At 41.7% G+C, this 26,638-nt stretch overlaps 1 protein-coding gene across 3 annotated transcripts in view; it reads left to right on the top strand.

The window, feature by feature from the left end:
* The window catches only part of pomgnt1 (protein O-linked mannose N-acetylglucosaminyltransferase 1 (beta 1,2-)), a 305,595-nt gene that overhangs the window by 183,094 nt on the left and 95,863 nt on the right, over positions 1 to 26,638 (top strand). For all 3 annotated transcript variants that reach the window (XM_077533431.1, XM_077533432.1, XM_077533433.1), the window contains exon 21: positions 6,245 to 6,354. In XM_077533431.1, the coding sequence (XP_077389557.1) occupies positions 6,245 to 6,354 (110 nt within the window). The remainder of the gene's footprint in view (positions 1 to 6,244; positions 6,355 to 26,638) is intronic.

Genomic DNA, 26,638 nt, shown 5'->3' with positions numbered 1-26,638 from the left:
ACACTCTTCAATGGAAACCGACAAATCATATTGTACTTTATCGAAATAGTACAATATCGCTTTTATTTTTGCGAAAAAGGGAAATGGAAACGCACCTTGTAACACCGTAGGAGTGACAGACATTACACTGCACTGGTGTAAATCGTACCTCTAAGACAGGACTGAATATGTGAGTCCAGGCCGCTCCATGTCAGCTGTGGTGTTCCCCAAGGCTCAGTCCTGGCACCCATCCTTTTCGTAATATACGTTCTTCCCCCTTGGTCATGTCATCAGTAAACACGGACTATCTTTCCATTGCTATGCTTACGACATACAACTCTACATTAAAACCGCCCCTAATCTTTTCATAGCCCTGTCATCCCTCACATCCTGCCTTGAGGAAATCAAGGCTTGGATGAACAGTAACTCTTTTCAGTTGAATATTAATAAAACGGAAGTGCTCCTCATTGGTACACCAGATCAGATAATTTCCTCGACTATAGTTCAACTTACTTTCGATGGACACATCATTCCTTTTTCCTTCACAGCAATAAACCTAGGACCCCCGCCTGATCTTCAAAGATCACATCAAACACCTATTCAAAACCTCCGTTTACCACCTTCGTAATATCTTAAGACTCCATCCCATTCTATCCCTCCCTTTTTTTTTTTTTTTTTTTTTTTTTAAAAAGAGCTCAGAATTGTTCATTCGGTAGTCTTAACGATTCAACGTCTTATCATTGCTCTGTTTTTTTTGTGTGTGTATGTGTGCGTGCGTTTGCGTGCGTGCGTTTGCGTGCGTGTGCGTGCAAATACGTATACATTTATACTCATTAATTCACCTAAAACCTTATAAATATCCCATTACCCTTCGCCTTAACCAGGTACTTCAGAATCTTGCCAGAGTCGTGAGGTTCAAATGGTCAGGAGACCCGAGAAAAGGTCAGAAAAAATAAAGAGAAAAGAAAGATAAATCAAAGTGAAGTCCAGCACCGACCAAACACTTCCTGCCTTCCCCATGGTTACAAAATCAAAGTCTTACGCCAACCCTGGAAGCCTCTAAATTCCAACAAATTAGCGAGATCTCAAGAGACCAGAGGAAAAACTAAAGAGAGTAAGGAGGGAAGGATCGATGAGGCAGAGTGAGATCCATAGAAGCCAGTACATCCAATCCATCAAAGTGAAATCCAGCACCAGAAAACCAGAGTCTTATGCCAACCCCAGAAACCTCAAACTTCCAATAAATTGAGATCTCAAGTGACCAGAGGAAAAACTAAAGAGAGGAAGGAGGGAAGGATAGATAAAGCAAAGTGAGATCCACAGACACCAGCACCCACTGATTCAAGGGGCTGTGGGAGGGAGAGGCAAATTCTGTTTGAGTTTCAGTAGATGCTGGTGCGATGGATCTAGCATGCATAAGGACCACCACCAAAGAAAGAAGCCGTCAACCGCGGTCCAGCAAAGCGAGCACCGCAGACCCCAACCCCCCCCCCCTCCAGAATCCCGAGGCCGCGGCAGCACCAAGGCCACCCCCAAGCCACCCGAGCGGACACCGGTCGCCAGACGCCCGGAACACCCCCGCCCCAGCCCCGGCCCCCATCCCCCCACGACCCCCCCGCACCCCACCCAAACCCGCCACCCGCCACGACCCAGGCCCCGCCACCCCCGGCCCCCAAACCCCCGAACACACCCCGACCCCCAACACCCAACCTCCCACCCACCCATCCCCCCCTCCCCCCAAAAGAACCCCCCCCCCCCCCCCCCCCACCGACGACCGCCAACCCCCCCGCGAACCCCCCCCAACCACGCGATCCCCCCCCAACCCCGTAAACCGGCACCGGGCAGCAGCGCAGAGAGGGAAGACGTGCCCACCCCACCTCCAGCCGTGCGAAAGTAGCACAGCGGCGGGAGGGGGGAAGCAGAGGAGGAAGCACCGGGGGAGAGGCGGAACACCAGAACACCGAGCCCGGTGGGAAGAGGCCCCGGTCGTCACGCCAGCGTACTAGTGACACCTAACCCTGTTACTGAGTCCGCCAGCTCGCCGACTGGCAAACTCTACCCATACACCGTGAATGTGGCCCCACCCAGTGTATATACAAGTGTGTGCGTGTGGTGCATTAAAATTGGGAGCAGGTGAGTCGGAGCAGAGGGAAAAAATTTCCCCTACTCCGATACACCCGCATCCCCCCCAAAAAATGAATATGTATATGTGTGGTGCATTAAAAAAGGAAATGGAGGGACAAAGTGGTGGGGCAGGGACACAGATGGGGGGGACCACACCGCTGCCAGGCACTGCAGTCCATCCCCCCTGATGGCTCCCCGCCCCAACTCACCCCTCCCCTTGGACATGAAGTGCATTAAAATTGGAGGGGAGTTGAAGGGTGAAGACGGTGTTTCCACCCTTCCCCACCCCACCAAGAAATGTGTTGTGTGCCCTATGTGTATATTTACAAAGTGTATAGTGCAAAACTAGTGAAGTGAGTAAGAGGAGCGACCAGCGGGGCCTCACCCAACCCGGCGGGTGTAGGTGGCACGCCCGCCCCCCAGCACCCTCCCCCACCCGCCCCCCACCCCACCCATCTGGCACCACGATAGGCGGACAGGGCCAGCGCAGCAGGGCTACTGGACAGCCCACCGGAGCCCGCCCGGGGCGCCAGGAGATCTACCGGAGTGGGGCAGGCCTCAAACCCCCGCCCGGCCCCCGGAGCCCGACGCCCGGGCCGGGGAGGGGGGCAGACAGGGAAGGGGGGAGGGGGGAGCGGGGAGGAGACGACAAGAAGGCGAAAGGGCGGCTGCAGGGCAGGAGGGGGCGGGGGGGAGGAAGAGGGAGGGCGACAAGGGAAAAGAGACCGGGAGGCAGAGGAGGATGGGCGGGGGGAGGCGAGGAGGGAGAGGCGACGGGGGGGAGGAAGGGGGAGGGGAGAGGGAACCACGGTGCACACCAGAGGCCCACCCACCCCGAACCGCGCCGCCGGGCACGGAGCAGCAAACCGCGCCGGGACGGCACCGCCCCGGGCACCAGGGAAAGCACCCCAACACCGCACCCCACAGGGGGCCCAGGGAGCGGCCAAGACGCAACCGCTACCGAGCAGACAACGGGGGGGGGGGGATGGGGGCAGAGCTACCCCCGCCCGACCACGGGGGACGGCGTCAAGAAAATTGACTAATTAGCATGAAGTAACACCAAGTGTTGATGCTTCGTGCCCACTGGAAATAAATCTTAAGGAGTTAGTGAGTATAGTGTCGTATAGTGTGGTGTGCTCGAGCCCACTAGCAGCAACTAGGTTCCTGACTATATAAAAATAAAAACAATCAGATACAAGATACCAAATACAGAAGCAGCGAAAACAGAAGTTGTAACGATGTGGTAGCTCTCGTTAACAGGCAGAATCTAGGCAGGATTAAGTTGCCAAATTAAGATTAAAATATTCTATTTACATAGACCATATTTGTTTAAATCTTGATACTTGATTTTTATTTAAGGCAGAGATTTTTTCCATTGAGATATAATTTATTAGTAAGTTTAACCAGTGGTCGATATTTAGAGATTGTTTATTTTTCCAATTGACAAGGATTATTTTTTTAGCAATAGTAAGGGCTATAAGTATAGATTGAGATTGTTTACATGGTAGCTCAGTTATTGTTAAGTCACCTACTAAACACAATCTTGGAGATAAAGGAAGCCTACAGTTTAATATATCAGCGAGCTTTTCCAAGATTTTAGTCCAGAAATGCAGCACTGGAGTACATGACCATAAAGCATGAAGATAAGTATCGGCAGTGTTTTGTGAGCACTGGAGACAAATGTCGGCGTCAGAGAGTCCCATTTTTTTCATCATATATTGTGTAATATATGTTCTATGAAGTATCTTATATTGGATAAGTTGCAAATTTGTCTGTTTGGTCATTTTAAATACATTTTCACAGATTTGGGTCCAAAAGTCTGGTTCCGGAACTATAGACAAGTCTTTTTCCCATTTTAAAGTCGGTAAATACGTTTTATTTGTGTATAAAAATAACTTATATATTTTTGATATTTTCTTTATTGTTGTTGGAGAAAGCTTTATAATATCTTTAGCTAAGACAGGCAGTTGGAGCGTATCCTGAAGTGTTGGGATTTGTTTCTTAACCATATTTTTAACTTGCAGATAATGTAAGAAATTTCCGTTTTTTATTTCATATTTTTGGACCAAATTTGTATACGATATAAACTTATTATCTGAGAAAAGATGATGAAGGTGTGTAATTCCTTTCTGCTCCCATAAGCTTAAATGGAACGACTGATTATTAAGTTGAAAGTCGGGGTTATGCCAAATGGGAGAGAGCCCACAGGGCGCCAATTGAGAGTTTGTAATTTCTAATGCCTGCCACCAGGCAGTCAGGGTGGCGGCTATCATTGGGTTTTTAAAACAATTATGTCGTTTTATCGATTTTGTAATAAAGAGTAAATCTAACAGTCTAAGATTATTACAATCCTTCTGCTCCAATTCCAACCAACAGTTAGTATCTCTGTTGGGTTGTGTCCATAGCACAAGATATTGTAGTTGATTAGCTATATAATAGTACATAAAGTTTGGTGCCTCTAAACCTCCTTTAGATTTACTTTCCTGAAGAGTAGATAGACTAATTTTGGCTTTTTTTTTTTATTCCAATAGAATTTTATGATAGCAGAGTCCAGCGATTGGAACCAGTTAGACGTAGGTTTAAATGGAATCATTGAAAATAAATAATTAATCTTTGGTAAAACTTTCATTTTTATAGTAGCTATCCGTCCTATTAAAGAGATCGGAAGATTATTCCAGCGCTCCAGGTCACTACGGATGCTATCCAATAATGGTAAAAAATTTAAAGAAGTTAATTCAGTTAACTTAGGTGAAATTTTAACACCTATTTTAAATTACCTGTAGGAAAGGAGTAGTGTGGATCCTGACTTGTAGGGTTCCATGAATTTTCTGTAATAGGTAATAATGTTGATTTTGTCCAGTTAATAGAGTAATCTGATAAGTGAGAGAATTTAGTTATTAAGTTAAATGCTTCCCCTAACGAGATAGCAGGTTCTTCCCATTCTATCCCTCCCAACAGCAGAACAACTGGTCCATGCCTTCATCTCTTCTCGACCTGGACACGCGCACAACTTAGAGGGAACACTGGTCGCCAACCAATCTTGGGCACCAATAACCAAACAGCCATCCAAACTCACATTCAAACCTATATACAATTAGTAACAATAGACCCATTCATGATTTTGGCGGAGTTGGACATTGTCAGTCTGTCTGTGAGCTTCCGTCGGCATACCAGCCTGGCCCACGTGGACCAAGTCCGACCCTGTTCGGTCACAGCCAATCGGCGTTGAGAACGTAACTTTCCATGTCACACACAAGCAGAGATGTAGCCAAATAAAGAAAAAAAACATGAAGATAAAAACAGCACACACACATATGGAAGCGGTGTGGCTCACTGGGAGATTGGTCATCTCGCAACCCAAAGGTTGTGGGTTTGATCCTAAGCCATTGTGACTATTTCCAAGTATCCTTGAGTAAGATACTGAACCCCCAGTTGCTTCTGATATTGTGTCATCAGTTGGTAAATGAGTACTCAAGTCAAGTCATCTTTATTTATACAGAGCTTTCAGTCACAAAGTCAAATTGTAAAGCACTTTGTAAGGTGGAAAATCACTATAGAAATGAAGTACTATTTACCATTTAGTAATTGCGATCCGATGGACCAAAAGCAACACTGTTTTATTTTTTATTTGTTTGGCTGCCTGCCAGGTGTGCGGCACCTGTGTGTGACTTAGTACCCATAAGCCCGTTCTCAACGCCGTTTGGCTGTCGCCAATGACTTGGATGTACTGGGCCGTCCTGAAATACTCACTGACGGGGCCAACGATGCCTAACTCTGGTTTTTGTAATATACAAGGAAACCGGAGTACCCGAAAAACTCTTTTCTGATTCAATTTCTGAACAAGTCATGTAATGTACCCCTGCAGATTCAGGATATCTCTTCCAATATGGTAAACAAGTTATTTGATTGGTTCATTATGGTCACATGATCACAACAGCTACACTGCGTGTAGCTCGTAGCCTACACAGTTTGTGACGGCTGACTGTGGTATTAGAAAACGTTCCTTGATGGCATGAGACCTTGTCTCGGTCCAGTATTCCATATTTGAAAATTCCTGTTCTGATATGCATATTAACAATATACAGTATGTATGTATCAGTGTGTCTTGCCTGACTTGTATCTCCCTCATTCTTCTACCAAGTGCCTCCATGTTTGGGACCTCGATGTCCGTGGAAATCACAGAGGCCTGTGGAGACTCTTTAGAAAGGGGAATCATATCCTGGTGGTGGCCGTGCCAATCTCCCCATACTCGTAAGTTAATACCTTGTCTTGACATGCATTGCATTCTTTTTTTACCAGGGTGTAATTATACGTAACACTGCATCTTTTTTAAAAAACAAGAAATGGGTGCCAATGTTATATGTCTGTCTATATTATAATATTATATATATATATATATTAGGGGTGTTAAAAAAAATCGATTCGGCGATATATCGCGATACTACATCGCGCGATTCTCGAATCGATTCAATAATCGGCAGAATCGATTTTTTTTTTTTTTTTTTTTTTTTTTTGGGGGGATTCACACCTTGAGCATGGAAGAATGTTATATGAATGGAACATTAAGCCTAAATATTTTATTTTAATGCTGTTCAAACATGAAACGGATTACAACCTCTATAAGACTGAAATTTCAGATAAATAAATAATACATTTTCATATAAATCTTACACTCTACAAGCTTACTGATTAGTATTTTCTAAATTTGAATGAAAAAAATCGCAACAATCGACTTATAAATTCGTATCGGGATTAATCGGTATCGAATCGAATCGTGACCTGTGAATCGTGATACGAATCGAATCGTCAGGTACTAGGCAATTCACACCCCTAACATATATATATATATATATATATATATATATATATATATATATATATATATATATATATATATATATTTTTTTTTTTTTTCCTGCACAAGAAAATTTCGAGTCAAAGCTAAAATATAACATGTCACAAATAGTTTTATTGATATTGATATTTCAGTGAATAGGGGCTAAATCAAATGAATAAATAATAAACAGGTTTCTTCACCTGGTTCATGAAAAATGTTCAGTTGTTCAAATAAAATATAAATGCTGTGTAACCATTTTTTAAATTAAAGCTCTGACTGTAGGTGCACAGTTAAATAAAAATATAATCTTAAAAATATCCTATAAACTATACTCAGCCGATCTTTTTCTGAGCTCTATGCACGAGAAAAGTACACACATATACACTGATAACTATAAGTGGTTTACTGAAATAAAATTACAGAATTTTTTCCCCGTTCTGAGAAATGCACAGATGCAAAAAAGGATCATTACAAAAGCACAAAATATGACAAACCCTAACTGACGGTTTATGACTGGAGCTCCTGCAGCATGCAGCTACACACACTTTATCCTTAAATTTGTGGCACTGTTTAGAATCTAAAAAGTATTTGTAGTGCTTCCACGGTCCACCCCTCGCTTGCACTTGTCTATCGCTCTCCTCTCAGTGTAGCGAGTGTAGTGTAGCTTGTGGCTAGCCATTCATGCTCACTGCTGCTCGCTGGCTCAGGGGCTCGCCACACGGGAGGCGACGTTGCTCGCTCTCCATTTATTTCCTATGGAAGCAAGGCGACAAGGCGAAAATCGCCTCCCCTCTTCCCTCTCAGCGACACGCGACGTTCGTGCATGTGAAAAATCGCGCGCGTACACGTCTACGTAGGTCCGTGACGCGATACTAGAAAGTTGAAACATGTCGCCTCCCGTGTGTCCAGTTTGACATGGGAGGTGACGCGATACGTAATTCGCTGTTGCTTGTCGCCTACCGTGTACAATCAATTCTTCTGCCGTGCTTGGCGTGTTGGAGAAGAGAAGTGTGCGTCAGAAGTGTCGCCCCTCCCTCGCTACCTTTTTTTTTTTTTTTTTTTTTTTACCGCGATTTGCATGAGTACTTCACAAGTGTGAAGTGTCACCCCCTCCCCTCCCCCTCACACCTCCTGTGCACGAAAGAGGAGGGGGAGGGGGCAGCACGGGGCAGTGAGTGCAGCAGACGCAGCACACAGCGCTATATCGATATAGACGGAATGGCCTAATTCCATATCCCGTTAAAAAATGTATCGATATAAAAATTATATCGCCCAGCCCTCGTCTAATCCATACAGCGTAAAAAAATTATATATCCATACAGGCTTAAATGTACTGTACACTGTACATACACAGCCACAAATGTTTGGTTAAATACCCCATAATGTTTCAACTCTTAACTGGTATAATTCTGCCTGGATCATTCCACCTTGATGGAACCATTATCAGTGTTGTCACTAACGCGTTGCGTTATTTTAATCTGATTACTTTCTTTCAATAATGAGCAATCTAACATGTTCATTTTTCCAAACCAGTAATCTCTTACTTTCCTAAGTGGCTGTACGTTACTATTTATGCCGCCTTAGACGTTTAGTGACGTCAACTACTTTTATTTTTTATTATATATCAGTGGTCAGTGCAACGTCCAAGTGCAGCGCAGCCGGGTCAATGAGATGTGAACTCAAAAACACAAACTAACTATGGCCAGCAGATGGAAGCATTGTATCTCTTTTCAATGGGCTGCCGGTGTATGGAATTACTCAACTCAACTCAGGTTTAACCTCGCAGCGGTAGCTGCTCGGGCCCTAACTCGAGCTGCGAATTACAATGAAACATGAAGCAATCTGATGAAAAAGAACGTTTTCAAGGCTGATTGGAAGATGGCGCCGGTGTCTGTGGCTTGCCGTCTTTTGCTGTCTAAGTTGATTGTCCTCCTGCTGTGTTTATCTATTTTTGTCTACAATGCCGGCTCGCTGCTTGTATATGATCGCCAAACACTGCTTGATCTTCGCCCCTCTGCCAAAGTTTTGACAAAGATCGACTTTGAATGTCATGGCTTTACGGCGTCTCAGCAGTCTCACTTACCCGACTGGATACCTGCCCACCTTTGCCGCACCCTTGCTCCACTTCCTCGACGCAAACGTCGCCGACGCCGGGGCAAACGCGGCGGTCAGTTGGTGAAGTTTAAAGCTCATTTTGCCCGACTTCCCGTGGCTTCCCGGAGGAGAAATGGAGCGATACCTGGCCTCTTTCTACACCCGCGATCATTGGATCCAGTGGACTCCTGGCTGGCACCTGTCATCGGCTCGGCTGAGGTAACCCGCTCTCGCTTTTGTTCCCCTCATCCCCGCTGGCGCGGGGTGGATCCCCGCCATTTGCGGGCCCTGTCTCGGGCTCCGCGATCAGCCACTGTTTTGGACCCGCCGATTCCGGCTTGGTTCGGCCTTGTCAATGCAAGGTCGGTGGCAAACAAAACTTTTATCCTGAAGGATTTCTTTCTATCCCGTGATCTGGATATTCTCTGTGTTACGGAGACATGGCTGAGTACTGGTGACTCCTCTCTCATTGAATTGTTACCGCCGGATTGCTGGTACTTTAATTCCCCGCGTTCTTCAGGCCGAAAAGGAGGAGGAATAGCAGTTGTTTTTAAAAATTGTTTTATATGCCGGCGGATTTATCTTCAAGTCTCCTTCACAAGCTTTGAACATTGCTTATTTGAACTGGGCCGTTCTAATGTTGTACTGTGTGCTGTCATTTATCGACCACCCATGTACAACAAGGATTTTATAAGTGACTTTTCAGAGTTCTTGGCCGAAATTCTGCCAAAATATGACCGTGTTCTTATTCTTGGGGATTTTAATATTCATATTTGTTGTCCTGATGACTCAATCTCCAGGGGATTTTTAAATATTATTGACTCTTTTAGTTTTGTGCAGCACGTAACTGGACCAACCCATGAGCTTGGACACATACTGGACTTAGTGCTCTCGTATGGCTTGTGTGTTTCCAATATGGATATTTGTGAAGCTGTCTTCTCTGATCACGCGCCGATTTTATTTAATATTCCTACTCAGCGTAAGGCTGAACTATGCGCTCCTCCTAAGCTCTGTCATACGTTTAACTCCTCCGCAGTTCTTTTCTCCTCTACTTTTTTGGATCTCTGCGAGGATGACTTTGACTGCTTTGCGTGTTCAAGTATCGACGAGCTGCTTGTCGGTTTTAACTCTGTTTACAAACACTGGACATGATTGCTCCTTTGAAAACCCGGCGCACCAAATCTGCACTCGAGCCATGGTTAAATGACACTACTCGTGCTGCCAAATGAGAATGCAGGAGAGCTGAGCGTCGTTGGAAAAAAGACAGGCTCCAAGTTTCTCTTCGTATTTTTAAAGAGAGCCTGTTAAAATATCAAAAGACTGTGAAATCAGAAAAGCATAAATATTTTTCTGAAATAATTGCTTCCAATTGTAACAATCCCAGGGCTCTGTTCAAAACCATTAACAGTGTTCTTAATGTTCCTATTTCTGCTTGTTTTGATGCCTCCGTTGATCTTTGTGAAAGATTTCTTAAGTTCTTCACTGACAAAATTGTGTCAACCAGAGCCTGTATTGCCCAGCCTTCATTTGATCTAACTACTCCTATATACTATTCATCTACTTTTGTTCAATTTGAGCCAGTGTCACTCTTATTATTGAAGAATATAGTCAGTAATTTGAAGCCCTCAGGTTCCCCTACTGATGCCATCCCTCCTCGTTTGTTTAAGGAGGTTTTTGACACTCTTGGACCACATGTCCTTGAGATAATTAATTATAGCCTTTTTACTGGTATAGTACCAGGTGATTTTAAACATGCAGTCGTACGACCTCTACTTAAAAAACTGGCCTTGACCCCCTCATTTGTGCTAATTTCAGGCCCATTTCTAACCTCCCATTTATTTCTAAAATATTGGAGAAGGTTGTTTACTCTCAGTTGTTACCGTTTTTAGAGAAAAATGGTGTCACTGAATTATTTCAGTCTGGTTTTAAAGCGCTTCATAGCACAGTCTGCTCTTTTGAGGGTATCAAATGATATATTTTTATCAACAGACTCTGGAAAGTTTGTTGTTTTGGTTCTCCTTGATTTGTCTGCTGCGTTTGATACCGTAGATCATGACATTTTAATTTCTCGTCTTGAGCATTATGTGGGCATTCAAGGGGTCGCCCTCGAATGGTTTAGGTCATACTTAAAAGATAGGAGCTTTTGTGTAAAAATTGACGATTTTGTGTCCTCTCAAGCTCCTCTTCCACATGGGGTTCCACAGGGGTCAATTCTTGGCCCTCTTTTATTTGCTCTCTATTTATTAGGGCCCGAGCAGCGACCGCTGCGAGGACCCTATTGTTTTTGTAAAAAAAATTTATTATTATTATTATTATTATTATTAGGGCCCGAGCAGCAACCGCTGCGAGGTCCCTAATGTTTTTGTAAAAATTATTATTAGGGCCCGAGCAGCGACCGCTGCGAGGTCCCTCTTGTTTTTGTAAAAATTATTATTAGGGCCCGAGCAGCGACCGCTGCGAGGTCCCTCTTGTTTTTGTAAGAATTATTATTAGGGCCCGAGCAGCGACCGCTGCGAGGTCCCTCTTGTTTTTGTAAGAATTATTATTAGGGCCCGAGCAGCGACCGCTGCGAGGTCCCTATTGTTTTTGTAAAAATTATTATTATTAGGGCCCGAGCAGCGACCGCTGCGAGGTCCCTATTGTTTTTCGTTCGAATTATTATTAGGGCCCGAGCAGCGACCGCTGCGAGGTCCCTATTGTTTTTGTAAAAATTATTAGGGCCCGAGCAGCGACCGCTGCGAGGTCCCTATTGTTTTTGTAAAAATTATTATTATTAGGGCCCGAGCAGCGACCGCTGCGAGGTCCCTATTGTTTTTGTAAAAATTATTATTATTATTATTATTATTATTATTATTATTATTAGGGCCCGAGCAGCGACCGCTGCGAGGTCCCTCTTGTTTTTGTAAGAATTATTATTATTCTTCTTCTTCTTCTTCTTCTTCTTCTTTATTCTCCGCAAACGATCGCATTTTTGAGGGCCTAAACATTTACGAAAACTCACCAAACTTTGCAGTCTCTTCGGGCCCGGCGAAAAATTTGATATTATGTAGTTGTCATAACAACGCGACTCTATAGCGCCACCTAGCGTAGAAAAATAAAAACCAATCCCGGCCCGTTTGAGCTAGAGCTACGAAAATTGGCAGGCACGTGTAGCACTCCGAGACGCACAAAAAAGTCAGTGGAAGCCATTTCCTAAAATGTACAGGAAGTGAGCTATGAATTTTTTAATGTCCAATTTTGGCCTATTTTGGCACATTCACTGTGGTCATGCTTTTCCCCCCTATGCAAACATTTTTCATCCCATTGACTTCAAACTTGGCATTTATCATCTCAAGACCTAAGAGAACAGCTGGGCAAAAAATCTTGCCTTTTCGAAATACTATATGACGGGGGCGGGGCATCAAATATTGCCTTTAAAATTTCATTTGTCCAGAAAGAGCAAATGCTGAATAACTCCCATGTACAAGCTCCAAAAAATCTCAAACTTCTCAGGCAACGTAATAGTCACGGCCTGAAAACACCTATATGAAAAAATTCAGTTATACATATAGCGCCACCTAGTGGTTACAATAAATGTCATACTTTACGTTTTTAGCTACTGTGCTGAGCTCGTTGAAGGGATCCAGTTGAAAATTGGTCAGAAAAGCCTTAAGATGTTGATGATGCCCCACACCGAATATTGTAACTTTTCGCCAAAGGGCGTGGCCGCTACGGTGACGCAAAGTCTGAAGATTTTTCGTGACAATAAAAGCTGCATGAACTTGACCGAGATGATCCTATCTTCTCAAAATTTCACACATTTGATGAGAGTCCAGCCCTTAAGACATCTACGAACTTATATTTCATCTAACTGATAGCGCCACCTAGTGGCAATTTTTTTTCTTACGAATTTTCTTGTACATTTTTCTCCAAACACGTTAACTGGACCAACCTCATATTTGCTCAGATGGGGGTTTCGGCCTTCATGATGTCACAACACGAAGTTTGTGAGTTTTCGCGAATCGCTGTGGGCGTGGCTAAGCACTGTTCGCCAAGAAAACAACGCTAGTTTTGATGGTCTAAACATGCGCAGAAACTCATGAAACTTGGCACACACATCTGGCCTGGCAAAATGAGCAATATTTTATCATGTATTGTCCTATTTTTACAAAAATGACTCAATAGCGCCCCCTAGAAATTTTTAACGAAGCAGCCCCGATTGTACGTTTAAGCAAGATCTACGAAAATTTTTAGGTGTATGAGGGAGTCCAAGACCTACAAAAAAGTCTCTTGGACCCATGTGCTAAAATGAACAGGAAGTGAGCTATGAATTTTTGAATGTCCCATTTTTGACGATTTTTGCACATTTTCAGGGGGCATACTTTTGCCCACTTCTCCTACACATTTCATCCGACTGACTTTAGACTTGACCTGGACCATGTCAAGACCTGAGCCAACTACAGGCAGAAAAATCTTGACTTTTGGAAATACTATATGATGAGGGCGGGGCATCAAATTTTGTGTTTCGCACTGAAAAAGGATATGCTTAATAACTCCCCGGTACATGCTCCAAAAAATCCCAAACTTGACATGTATGTTTATAGTCAAAGCCTGAAGGTATCTCTATGACAAAATTCAGTTATATATGCAGCGCCACCTCGCCCTTCAGGCGTGAAAAAAAAATACCCCACATACGGTATTTTGTACAAAAAATGTCAACTCATTCTAAGTGTGATAACTCCCATGTTCAAGCTCCAAAAAATCTCAAACTTCTCAGGCAACGTAATAGTCACGGCCTGAAAGCATCTATATGATAAAATTCAGTTATACATATAGCGCCACCTAGTGGTAACAATAAATGTCATACTTTACGTTTTTAGCTACTGTGCCGAGCTCGTTGAAGGGATCCAGTTGAAAATTGGTCAGAAAAGCCTTAAGATGTTGATCATGCCCCACACCGAATATTGTACCTTTTCGCCAAAGGGCGTGGCCGCTACGGTGACGCAAAGTCCGAAAATTTTTCGTGACAATAAAAGCTGCATGAACTTGACCGAGATGATCCTATCTTCTCAAAATTTCACACATTTGATGAGAGTCCAGCCCTTAAGACATCTACGAACTTATATTTCATCTTACTGATAGCGCCACCTAGTGGCAATTTTTTTTCTTACGAATTTTCTTGTACATTTTTCTCCAAACACGTTAACTGGACCAACCTCATATTTGCTCAGATGAGGGTTTCGGCTAGGGGTGTGAATTGCCTAGTACCTGACGATTCGATTCGTATCACGATTCACAGGTCACGATTCGATTCGATACCGATTAATCCCGATACGAATGGTCACGATTCGATACCGATTAATCCCGATACGAATTTATAAGTCGATTGTTGCGATTTTTTTCCATTCAAATTTAGAAAATACTATCAGTAAATTTGTACATGTACACTGTAAGATTTGTATGAATATATTCATCTAAAACTTGAGGCTTATAACCGTGAGCTACTGTACACAAACAGTTTGCAATCTGTTTCACATTTGAACAGCATTAAAATAAAAATATTAAGGCTTAATGTGCCGTTCATATAACATTCTTCCATGCTCAAGGTGTGAATCCTAAAAAAAAAAAAAAAAAAAAAAAAAAAAAAAAAAAAAAAAAAAAAATCGATTCTGCCGATTATTGAATCGATTCGAGAATCGCGCGATGTAGTATCGCGATATATCGCCGAATCGATTTTTTTTAACACCCCTAGTTTCGGCCTTCATGATGTCACAACACGAAGTTTGTGAGTTTTCGCGAATCGCTGTGGGCGTGGCTAAGCACTGTTCGCCAAGAAAACAACGCCAGTTTTGAGGGTCTAAACATGCGCAGAAACTCATGAAACTTGGCACACACATCTGGCCTGGTAAAATGAACAATATTTTATTGTTGATTGTACTATTTTTACAAAAATGACTCAATAGCGCCCCCTAGAAATTTTTAACGAAGCAGCCCCGATTCTACGTTTAAGCAAGATCTACGAAAATTTTTACGTGTATGAGGGAGCCAAAGACCTACAAAAAAGTCTCTTGGACCCATATGCTAAAATGAACAGGAAGTGAGGTACGAATTTTTGAATGTCCCATTTTTGACGATTTTTGCACATTTTCAGGGGGCATACTTTTGCCCACTTCTCCTACATGTTTTATCCGACTGACTTATGACTTGACCTGGACCATGCCAAGACCTGAGCCAACAACAGACGGAAAAATCTTGACTTTTGGAAATACTATATGATGAGCGCGGGGCATCAAAATTTGTGTTTCGCACTGAAAAAGGATATGCTTAATAACTCCCCGATACATGCTCCAAAAAATCCCAAACTTGACATGTATGTTTATCGTCAAGGCCTGAAGGTATCTCTATGACAACATTCAGTTATATATGCAGCGCCACCTCGCCCTTGAGGCAAAACAAAAAAATACCCCACATACGGTATTTTGTACAAAAAATGTAAACTCATTCTAAGTGTGATAACTAAGTCATTTATGAATATTCTTTTACTTTCCACCACTCAAAATGTTCACTGGCATTAGACTTATCCAAACATGTACTTTTTTATTTATTTTTGATAGCCTCTAATGGACATTAAAAGCAATATCGTGAATGAAGGATATGCTTAATAACTCCACGGTACATGCTCCAAAAAAATCCCACACTTGACATGTATGTTTAGAGTCAAGGCTTGAAAGTATCCCTATGACAACATTCCATTATATATACAGCGCCACCTAGCCCTAGAGGCATAAAAAAAAAAATACACCAACTTAACGGTATTTTTACAAAAAAAAAAAAAATCCACATGTCAAGGTTTATCATGCCATTTTCAAAGAAATTCTGCTTCCAATGTGCCGTACCTAAACTTGCCAGTACCCCAACGTGCCAGTACCCCAACGTGCAAGTACCCCAACGTGCAAGTACCCCAACGTGGCCCGGGCTGCGAGGGCCCTTTATAGCTGCTCGCAGCTCTAGTTAGGGCCCGAGCAGCGACCGCTGCGAGGTCCCTATTGTTTTTCGTCGAATTATTATTATTATTCTTCTTCTTCTTCTTCTTCTTCTTCTTCTTCTTCTTCTTCTCCGTAAACGATCGCATTTTTGAGGACCTAAACATTCACGAAAACTCACCAAACTTTGCACACTCCTCAGGCCCGGCGAAAAATTTTATATTATGAAGTCGTCATAACAACGCGACTCTATAGCGCCCCCTAGCGTAGAAATATAAAAACCAAGCCTGGCACGTTTGAGCTAGAGCAACGAAAATTGGCAGGCACGTGTAGCACCCCGAGACGCACAAAAAAGTCTATTGGGACCATGTAGCTAAAATGTACAGGAAATGAGCTATGAATTTTTTTATGTCCAATTTTGGCCTATTTTGGCACATTCACTGTGGTCATGCTTTTTCCCCCTCTGCAAACATTTTTCATCCAATTCACATCAAACTTGGCATTTATCATCTCAAGACCTGAGAGAACAACTGGGCAAAAAGTCTTGCCTTTTAGAAATACTATATGATGGGGGCGGGGCATCAAATATTGTCTTTAAAATTTCATTTGTCCAGAAAGAGCAAATGCTTAATAACTCCCATGTTCAAGCTCCAAAAAATCTCAAACTTCTCAGGCAACGTAATAGTCACGGCCTGAAAACATCTATATGATAAAATTCAGTTATACATATAGCACCACCTAGTGGTAACAATAAATGTCATACTTTACGTTTTTAGCTACTGCGCTGAGCTCGTTGAAGGGATCCAGTTGAAAGTTGGTCAGAAAATCCTTAAGATGTTGATCATGCCCCACACCGAATATTTTAACTTTTCGCCAAAGGGCGTGGCCGCTACGGTGCCGCAAAGTCTGAAGATTTTTCGTGACAAAAAAAGCTGCATGAACTTGACCGAGATGATCCAATCTTCTCAAAATTTCACACATTTGATGAGAGTCCAGCCCTAAAGACATCTACGTACTTATATTTCATCTTACTGATAGCGCCACCTAGTGGCAATTTTTTTTCTTACGAATGTTCTTGTACATTTTTCTCCAAACACGTGAACTGGACCAACCTCATATTTGCTCAGATGAGGGTTTCGGCCTTCATGATGTCACAACACAAAGTTTGTGAGTTTTCGCGAATCACTGTGGGCGTGGCTAAGCACTGTTCGCCAAGAAAACAACGCCAGTTTTGATGGTCTAAACATGCGCAGAAACTCATGAAACTTGGCACACACATCTGGCCTGATAAAATGAGCAATATTTTATTGTTGATTGTGCTATTTTTACAAAAATGACTCAATAGCGCCCCCTAGAAGTTTTTAACGAAGCAGCCCCGGTTGTACGTTTAAGCAAGAACAACGAATATTTTTAGGTGTATGAGGGAGCACAAGACCTACAAAAAAGTCTCTTGGACCCATATGCTAAAATGAACAGGAAGTGAGCTACGAATTTTTAAATGTCCCATTTTTGACAATTTTTGCACATTCACAGGGCGCAGACTTTTGCCCACTTCTCCTACACGTTTCATCTGACTGAGTTAAGACTTGACCTGGACCATGTCAAGACCTGAGCCAACGACAGGGGGAAAAATCTTGACCTTTCGAAATACTATATGATGAAGGCGGGGCATCAAAATTTGTGTTTCGCACTGAAATAGGATATGCTTAATAACTCCCCGGTACATGCTCCAAAAAATCCCAAACTTGACATGTATGTTTATCGTCAAGGCCTGAAGCTATCTCTATGACAACATTCAGTTATATATGCAGCGCCACCTAGCCCTTGAGGCATAAAAAAAAAATACCCCACATACGGTATTTTGTACAAAAAATGTAAACTCATTCTAAGTGTGATAACTAAGTCATTTATGAATATTCTTTTAGTTTCCACCACTCAAAATGTTCACTGGCATCAGACTTATCCAAACATATATATATTTTTATTTATTTTTGATAGCCTCTGTGGACATTAAAAGCAATATCGTGAATGAAGGATATGCTTAATAACTCCACGGTACATGCTCCAAAAAAAATCCCACACTTGACATGTATGCTTATAATCAAGGCCTGAAGGTATCTCGATGACAACATTCAGTTATAAATACAGCGCCACCTAGCCCTTGAGGCTTATATAAAAAAAAAAACCCACATACGGTATTTTGTACAAAAAAATGTAAACTCATTCTAAGTGTGATGACTAAGTCATTTCTGAATATTCTTTTAGTTTCCACCACTCAAATTGTTCACTGGCTTCACACCGATCCAAACGTATGTACGTTTCCATTTTGTTTTATTCATTTTTGATTGCCCCTTTGGACAATAAAAGTAACATTGTGCAATGAGTACAACGAGCGATGATGTATATATACACTTTTACAAAAAATACCAATCAGGGCAACTCATTGCCTAAAAATAAAAAAGGACGCTGATTTTTGCAGGTCTTAACAATCACCAAAACCCATTGAGCTTGACACACACTGGCAAAAAAAATATTCTACATGTAAACGTTTATTATGCCATTTTCAAAGAAATTTTGCTTCCAATATGCCAGTAGCCCAACGTGCAAGGACCCCAACGTGGCCCGGGCTGCGAGGGCCCTTTATAGCTGCTCGCAGCTCTAGTTAGGGCCCGAGCAGCGACCGCTGCGAGGTCCCTATTGTTTTTGTAAAAATTATTATTAGGGCCCGAGCAGCGACCGCTGCGAGGTCCCTATTGTTTTTGTAAAAATTATTATTATTATTATTATTATTATTATTATTATTATTATTATTCTTCTTCTTCTTCTTCTTTATTCTCCGCAAACAATCGCGATTTTGGGTACCTAAATATTCACGAAAACTCACCGAACTTTGCACACTCCTCAGGTCCGGCGAAAAATTTGATATTATGAAGTCGTTATAACAACGCGACTCTATAGCGCCCCCTAGCGTAGAAAAATAAAAACCAAGCCCGGCACGTTTGAGCTAGAGCAACGAAAATTGGCAGGCACGTGTAGCACCCCGAGACGCACAAAAAAGTCTATTGGGACCATGTAGCTAAAATGTACAGGAAGTGAGCTATGAATTTTTTAATGTCCAATTTTGGCCTATTTTGGCACATTCACTGTAGTCATGCTTTTTCCCCCTTTGCAAACATTTTTCATCCAATTGACTTCAAACTTGGCATTTATCATCTCAAGACCTGAGAGAACAGCTGGGCAAAACATCTTGCCTTTTCGAAATACTATATGACGGGGGCGGGGCATCAAATATTGACTTTAAAATTTCATTTGTCCAGAAAGAGCAAATGCTGAATAACTCCCATGTACAAGCTCCAAAAAATCTCAAACTTCTCAGGCAACGTAATAGTCACGGCCTGAAAACATCTATATGACAAAATTCAGTTATACATATAGCGCCACCTAGTGGTTACAATAAATGTCATACTTTACGTTTTTAGCTACTGTGCTGAGCTCGTTGAAGGGATCCATTTGAAAATTGGTCAGAAAAGCCTTAAGATGTTGATCATGCCCCACACCGAATATTGTAACTTTTCGCCAAAGGGCGTGGCCGCTACGGTGACGCAAAGTCTGAAGATTTTTCGTGAAAATAAAAGCTGCATTAACTTGACCGAGATGATCCTATCTTCTCAAAATTTCACACATTTGATGAGAGTCCAGCCCTAAAGACATCTACTGACTTATATTTCATCTAACTGATAGCGCCACCTAGTGGCAATTTTTTTTCTTACGAATTTTCTTCTACGTTTTTCTCCAAACACGTTAACTGGACCTACCTCATATTTGCTCAGATGAGGGTTTCGGCCTTCATGATGTCACAACACGAAGTTTGTGAGTTTTCGCGAATTGCTGTGGGCGTGGCTAAGCGCTGTTCGCCAAGAAAACAACGCCAGTTTTGAGGGTCTAAACATGCACAGAAACTCATGAAACTTGGCACACACATCTGGCCTGGTAAAATGAGCAATATTTTATTGTTGATTGTGCTATTTTTACAAAAATTACTCAATAGCGCCCCCTAGAAGTTTTTAACGAAGCAGCCCCGGTTGTACGTTTAAGCAAGAACGACGAATATTTTTAGGTGTATGAGGGAGCCCAAGACCTACAAAAAAGTCTCTTGGACCCATATGCTAAAATGAACAGGAAGTGAGCTACGAATTTTTGAATGTCCCATTTTTGACGATTTTTGCACATTCACAGGGGGCAGACTTTAGCCCACTTCTCCTACACGTTTCATCCGACTGAGTTAAGACTTGGCCTGGACCATGTCAAGACCTGAGCCAACGACAGGGGGAAAAATTTTGTCTTTTCGAAATACTATATTATGAGGGCGGGGCATCAAAATTTGTGTTTCGCAATGAAAAAGGATATGCTTGATAACTCCCCGGTACATGCTCCAAAAAATCCCAAACTTGACATGTATGTTTATCGTCAAGGCCTGAAGTTATCTCTGTGACAACATTCAGTTATATATGCAGCGCCACCTAGCCCTTGAGGAATAAAAAAAAAATACCCCACATACGGTATTTTGTACAAAAAATGTACACTCATTCTAAGTGTGATAACTCAGTCATTTATGAATATTCTTTTAGTTTCCACCACTCAAATTGTTCACTGGCTTCACACCGATCCAAACGTATGTACATTTCCATTTTGTTTTATTCATTTTTGATTGCCCCTTTGGACAATAAAAGTAACATTGTGCAATGAGTACAACGAGCGATGATGTGTATATACACTTTTACAAAAAATACCAATCAGGGCAACTCATTGCCTAAAAATAAAAAATAAGACGCTGATTTTTGCAGATCTTAACAATCACCAAAACCCATTGAGCTTGACACACTCATCACACCTGGCAAAAAAAAAATAAAAAAAAATCCACGTTTATCATGCCATTTTCAAAGAAATTCTGCTTCCAATGTGCCAGTACCCCAATGTGCAAGTTCCCCAACGTGCAAGTACCCCAACGTGGCCCGGGCTGCGAGGGCCCTTTATAGCTGCTCGCAGCTCTAGTTATTATTATTATTATTATTATTATTATTATTATTATTATTCTTCTTCTTCTTCTTTATTCTCCGCAAACAATCGCGATTTTGGGTACCTAAATATTCACGAAAACTCACCAAACTTTGCACACTCCTCAGGTCCGGCGAAAAATTTGATATTATGAAGTCGTTATAACAACGCGACTCTATAGCGCCCCCTAGCGTAGAAAAATAAAAACCAAGCCCGACACGTTTGAGCTAGAGCAACGAAAATTGGCAGGCACGTGTAGCACCCCGAGACGCACAAAAAAGTCTATTGGGACCATGTAGCTAAAATGTACAGGAAGTGAGCTATGAATTTTTTAATGTCCAATTTTGGCCTATTTTGGCACATTCACTGTGGTCATGCTTTTTCCCCCTTTGCAAACATTTTTCATCCAATTGACTTCAAACTTGGCATTTATCATCTCAAGACCTAAGAGAACAGCTGGGCAAAACATCTTGCCTTTTCGAAATACTATACGACGGGGGCGGAGCATCAAATATTGCCTTTAAAATTTCATTTGTCCAGAAAGAGCAAATGCTTAATAACTCCCATGTTCAAGCTCCAAAAAATCTCAAACTTCTCAGGCAACGTAATAGTCACGGCCTGAAAACATCTATATGATAAAATTCAGTTATACATATAGCGCCACCGAGTGGTTACAATAAATGTCATACTTTACGTTTTTAGCTACTGTGCTGAGCTTGTTGAAGGGATCCATTTGAAAATTGGTCAGAAAAGCCTTAAGATGTTGATCATGCCCCACACCGAATATTGTAACTTTTCGTCAAAGGGCGTGGCCGCTACGGTGACGCAAAATCTGAAGATTTTTCGTGAAAATAAAAGCTGCATTAACTTGACCGAGATGATCCTATCTTCTCAAAATTTCACACATTTGATGAGAGTCCAGCTCTAAAGACATCTACTAACTTACATTTCATCTAACTGATAGCGCCACCTAGTGGCAATTTTTTTTCTTACGAATTTTCTTCTACGTTTTTCTCCAAACACGTTAACTGGACCTACCTCATATTTGCTCAGAGGAGGGTTTCGGCCTTCATGATGTCACAACACGAAGTTTGTGAGTTTTCGCGAATTGCTGTAGGCGTGGCTAAGCGCTGTTCGCCAAGAAAACAACGCCAGTTTTGAGGGTCTAAACATGCACAGAAACTCCTGAAACTTGGCACACACATCTGGCCTGGTAAAATGAGCAATATTTTATTGTTGATTGTGCTATTTTTACAAAAATGACTCAATAGCGCCCCCTTGAAATTTTTAACGAAGCAGCCCCGGTTGTACGTTTAAGCAAGAACGCCGAATATTTTTAAGTGTATGAGGGAGCCCAAGACCTACAAAAAAGTCTCTTGTACCCATATGCTAAAATGAACAGGAAGTGAGCTACGAATTTTTGAATGTCCCATTTTTGACGATTTTTGCACATTCACAGGGGGCATACTTTTGCCCACTTCTCCTACACATTTCATCCGACTGACTTTAGACTTGACCTGGACCATGTCAAGACCTGAGCCAACTACAGGCAGAAAAATCTTGACTTTTGGAAATACTATATGATGAGGGCGTGGCATCAAAATTTGTGTTTCACAATGAAAAAGGATATGCTTGATAACTCCCCGGTACATGCTCCAAAAAATCCCAAACTTGACATGTATGTTTATCGTCAAGGCCTGAAGTTATCTCTATGACAACATTCAATTATATATGCAGCGCCACCTAGCCCTTGAGGCATGAAAAAAAAATACCCCACATACGGTATTTTGTACAAAAAATGTACACTCATTCTAAGTGTGATAACTAAGTCATTTATGAATATTTTTTTAGTTTCCACCACTCAAAATGTTCACTGGCATCAGACTTATCCAAACATATATATATTTTTATTTATTTTTGATAGCCTCTATGGACATTAAAAGCAATATCGTGAATGAAGGATATGCTTAATAACTCCACGGTACATGCTCCAAAAAAAAATCCCACACTTGACATGTATGCTTATAATCAAGGCCTGAAGGTATCTCTATGACAACATTCAGTTATAAATACAGCGCCACCTAGCCCTTGAGGCTTATATAAAAAATAAAAAAAATACCCCACATACGGTATTTTGTACAAAAAATGTACACTCATTCTAAGTGTGATAACTAAGTCATTTATGAATATTCTTTTAGTTTCCACCACTCAAATTGTTCACTGGCTTGACACCGATCCAAACGTATGTACGTTTCCATTTTGTTTTATTCATTTTTGATTGCCCCTTTGGACAATAAAAGTAACATTGTGCAATGAGTACAACGAGCGATGATGTATATATACACTTTTACAAAAAATACCAATCAGGGCAACTCATTGCCTAAAAATAAAAAAGGACGCTGATTTTTGCAGGTCTTAACAATCACCAAAACCCGTTGAGCTTGACACACACACTGGCAAAAAAATATTCTACATGTAAACGTTTATTATGCCATTTTCAAAGAAATTTTGCTTCCAATATGCCAGTACCCCAACGTGCCAGTACCCCAACGTGCAAGTACCCCAACGTGCAAGGACCCCAACGTGGCCCGGGCTGCGAGGGCCCTTTATAGCTGCTCGCAGCTCTAGTTATTATTATTCTTCCTCTTCTTCTTCTTTATTCTCCGCAAACGATCGCGATTTTGGGTACCTAAACATTCACGAAAACTCACCGAACTTTGCGCACTCTTCGGGCCCGGCGAAAAATTTGATATTATGAAGGCGTCATAACAACGCGACTCTATAGCGCCCCCTAGCGTAGAAAAATAATAACCAAGCCCGGCACGTTTGAGCTAGAGCAACGAGAATTGGCAGGCACGTGTAGCACCCCGAGACGCACAAAAAAATCTATTGGGACCATGTAGCTAAAATGTACAGGAAATGAGCTATGAATTTTTTAATGTCCAATTTTGGCCTATTTTGGCACATTCACTGTGGTCATGCTTTTTCCCCCTTTGCAAACATTTTTCATCCAATTGACTTCAAACTTGGCATTTATCATCTCAAGACGTGAGAGAACAACTGGGCAAAACATCTTGCCTTTTTGAAATACTATATGACGAGTGCGGGGCATCAAATATTGCCTTTAAAATTTCATTTGTCCAGAAAGAGCAAATGCTTAATAACTCCCATGTTCAAGCTCCAAAAAATCTCAAACTTCTCAGAAAACGTAATAGTCACGGCCTGAAAACATCTATATGATAAAATTCAGTTATACATATAGCGCCACCTAGTGGTAACAATAAATGTCATACTTTACGTTTTTAGCTACAGTGCTGAGCTCGTTGAAGGGATCCAGTTGAAAATTGGTCAGAAAAGCCTTAAGATGTTGATCATGCCCCACACCGAATATTGTAACTTTTCGCCAAAGGGCGTGGCCGCTACGGTGACGCAAAGTCTGAAGATTTTTCGTGACAATAAAAGCTGCATTAACTTGACCGAGATGATCCTATCTTCTCAAAATTTCACACATTTGATGAGAGTCCAGCCCTAAAGACATCTACGAACTTATATTTCATCTTACTGATAGCGCCACCTAGTGGCATTTTTTTTTTCTTACGAATTTTCTTCTACGTTTTTGTCCAAACACGTTAACTGGACCTCCCTCAGATTTGCTCAGATGAGGGTTTCGGCCTTCATGATGTCACAACACGAAGTTTGTGAGTTTTCGTGAATTGCTGTGGGCGTGGCTAAGCGCTGTTCGCCAAGAAAACAACGCCGGTTTTGAGGGTCTAAACATGCACAGAAACTCATGAAACTTGGCACACACATCTGGCCTGGTAAAATGAGCAATATTTTAATGTTGATTGTGCTATTTTTACAAAAATGACTCAATAGCGACCCCTAGAAAATTTTAACGAAGCAGCCCAGGTTGTACATTTAAGCAAGATCTACGAAAAATTTTAGGTGTATGAGGGAGCCCAAGACCTACATAAAAGTCTCTTGGACCCATATGCTAAAATGAACAGGAAGTGAGCTACGCATTTTTGAATGTCCCATTTTTGATGATTTTTGCACATTTACAGGGGGCATACTTTTGCCCACTTCTTCTCCACGTTTCATCCGACTGAGTTAAGACTTGACCTGGACAATGTCAAGACCTGAGCCAACGACAGGGGGGGAAATCTTGACTTTTCGAAATACTATATGATGAGGGCGTGGCATCAAAATTTGTGTTTCGCAATGAAAAAGGATATGCTTGATAACTCCCCGGTACATGCTCCAAAAAATCCCAAACTTGACATGTATGTTTATCGTCAAGGCCTGAAGTTATCTCTATGACAACATTCAGTTATATATGCAGCGCCACCTAGCCCTTGAGGCATGAAAAAAAAATACCCCACATACGGTATTTTGTACAAAAAATGTAAACTCATTCTAAGTGTGATAACTCAGTCATTTATGAATATTCTTTTAGTTTCCACCACTCAAAATGTTCACTGGCATCAGACTTATCCAAACATATTTATTTTTTTATTTATTTTTGATAGCCTCTATGGACATTAAAAGCAATATCGTGAATGAAGGATATGCTTAATAACTCCACGGTACATGCTCCAAAAAAAATCCCACACTTGACATGTATGCTTATAATCAAGGCCTGAAGGTATCTCTATGACAACATTCAGTTATAAATACAGCGCCACCTAGCCGTTGAGGCTTATATAAAAAAAAATTAAAAAAATACCCCACATACGGTATTTTGTACAAAAAATGTACACTCATTCTAAGTGTGATAACTAAGTCATTTATGAATATTCTTTTAGTTTCCACCACTCAAATTGTTCACTGGCTTCACACCGATCCAAACGTATGTACGTTTCCATTTTGTTTTATTCATTTTTGATTGCCCCTTTGGACAATAAAAGTAAACATTGTGCAATGAGTACAACGAGCGATGATGTGTATACACACTTTTACAAAAAAAATACCAATCAGGGCAACTCATTGCCTAAAAATAAATAAGGACGCTGATTTTTGCAGGTCTTAACAATCACCAAAATCCGTTGAGCTTGACAGACACTGGCAAAAAAAATATTCTACATGTAAACGTTTATTATGCCATTTTCAAAGAAATTTTGCTTCCAATATGCCAGTACCCCAACGTGCCAGTACCCCAACGTGCAAGTACCCCAACGTGCAAGGACCCCAACGTGGCCCGGGCTGCGAGGGCCCTTTATAGCTGCTCGCAGCTCTAGTTATTATTATTCTTCCTCTTCTTCTTCTTTATTCTCCGCAAACGATCGCGATTTTGGGTACCTAAACATTCACGAAAACTCACCGAACTTTGCGCACTCTTCGGGCCCGGCGAAAAATTTGATATTATGAAGGCGTCATAACAACGCGACTCTATAGCGCCCCCTAGCGTAGAAAAATAATAACCAAGCCCGGCACGTTTGAGCTAGAGCAACGAAAATTGGCAGGCACGTGTAGCACCCCGAGACGCACAAAAAAGTCTATTGGGACCATGTAGCTAAAATGTACAGGAAATGAGCTATGAATTTTTTAATGTCCAATTTTGGCCTATTTTGGCACATTCACTGTGGTC

Source organism: Festucalex cinctus, chromosome 10 (genome assembly GCF_051991245.1).
Source record: "Festucalex cinctus isolate MCC-2025b chromosome 10, RoL_Fcin_1.0, whole genome shotgun sequence".
NCBI lineage: Eukaryota > Metazoa > Chordata > Actinopteri > Syngnathiformes > Syngnathidae > Festucalex > Festucalex cinctus.
The sequence above is the reverse complement of the archived record's forward strand: the minus strand, read 5'-3'. Positions and strand labels throughout refer to the sequence as shown.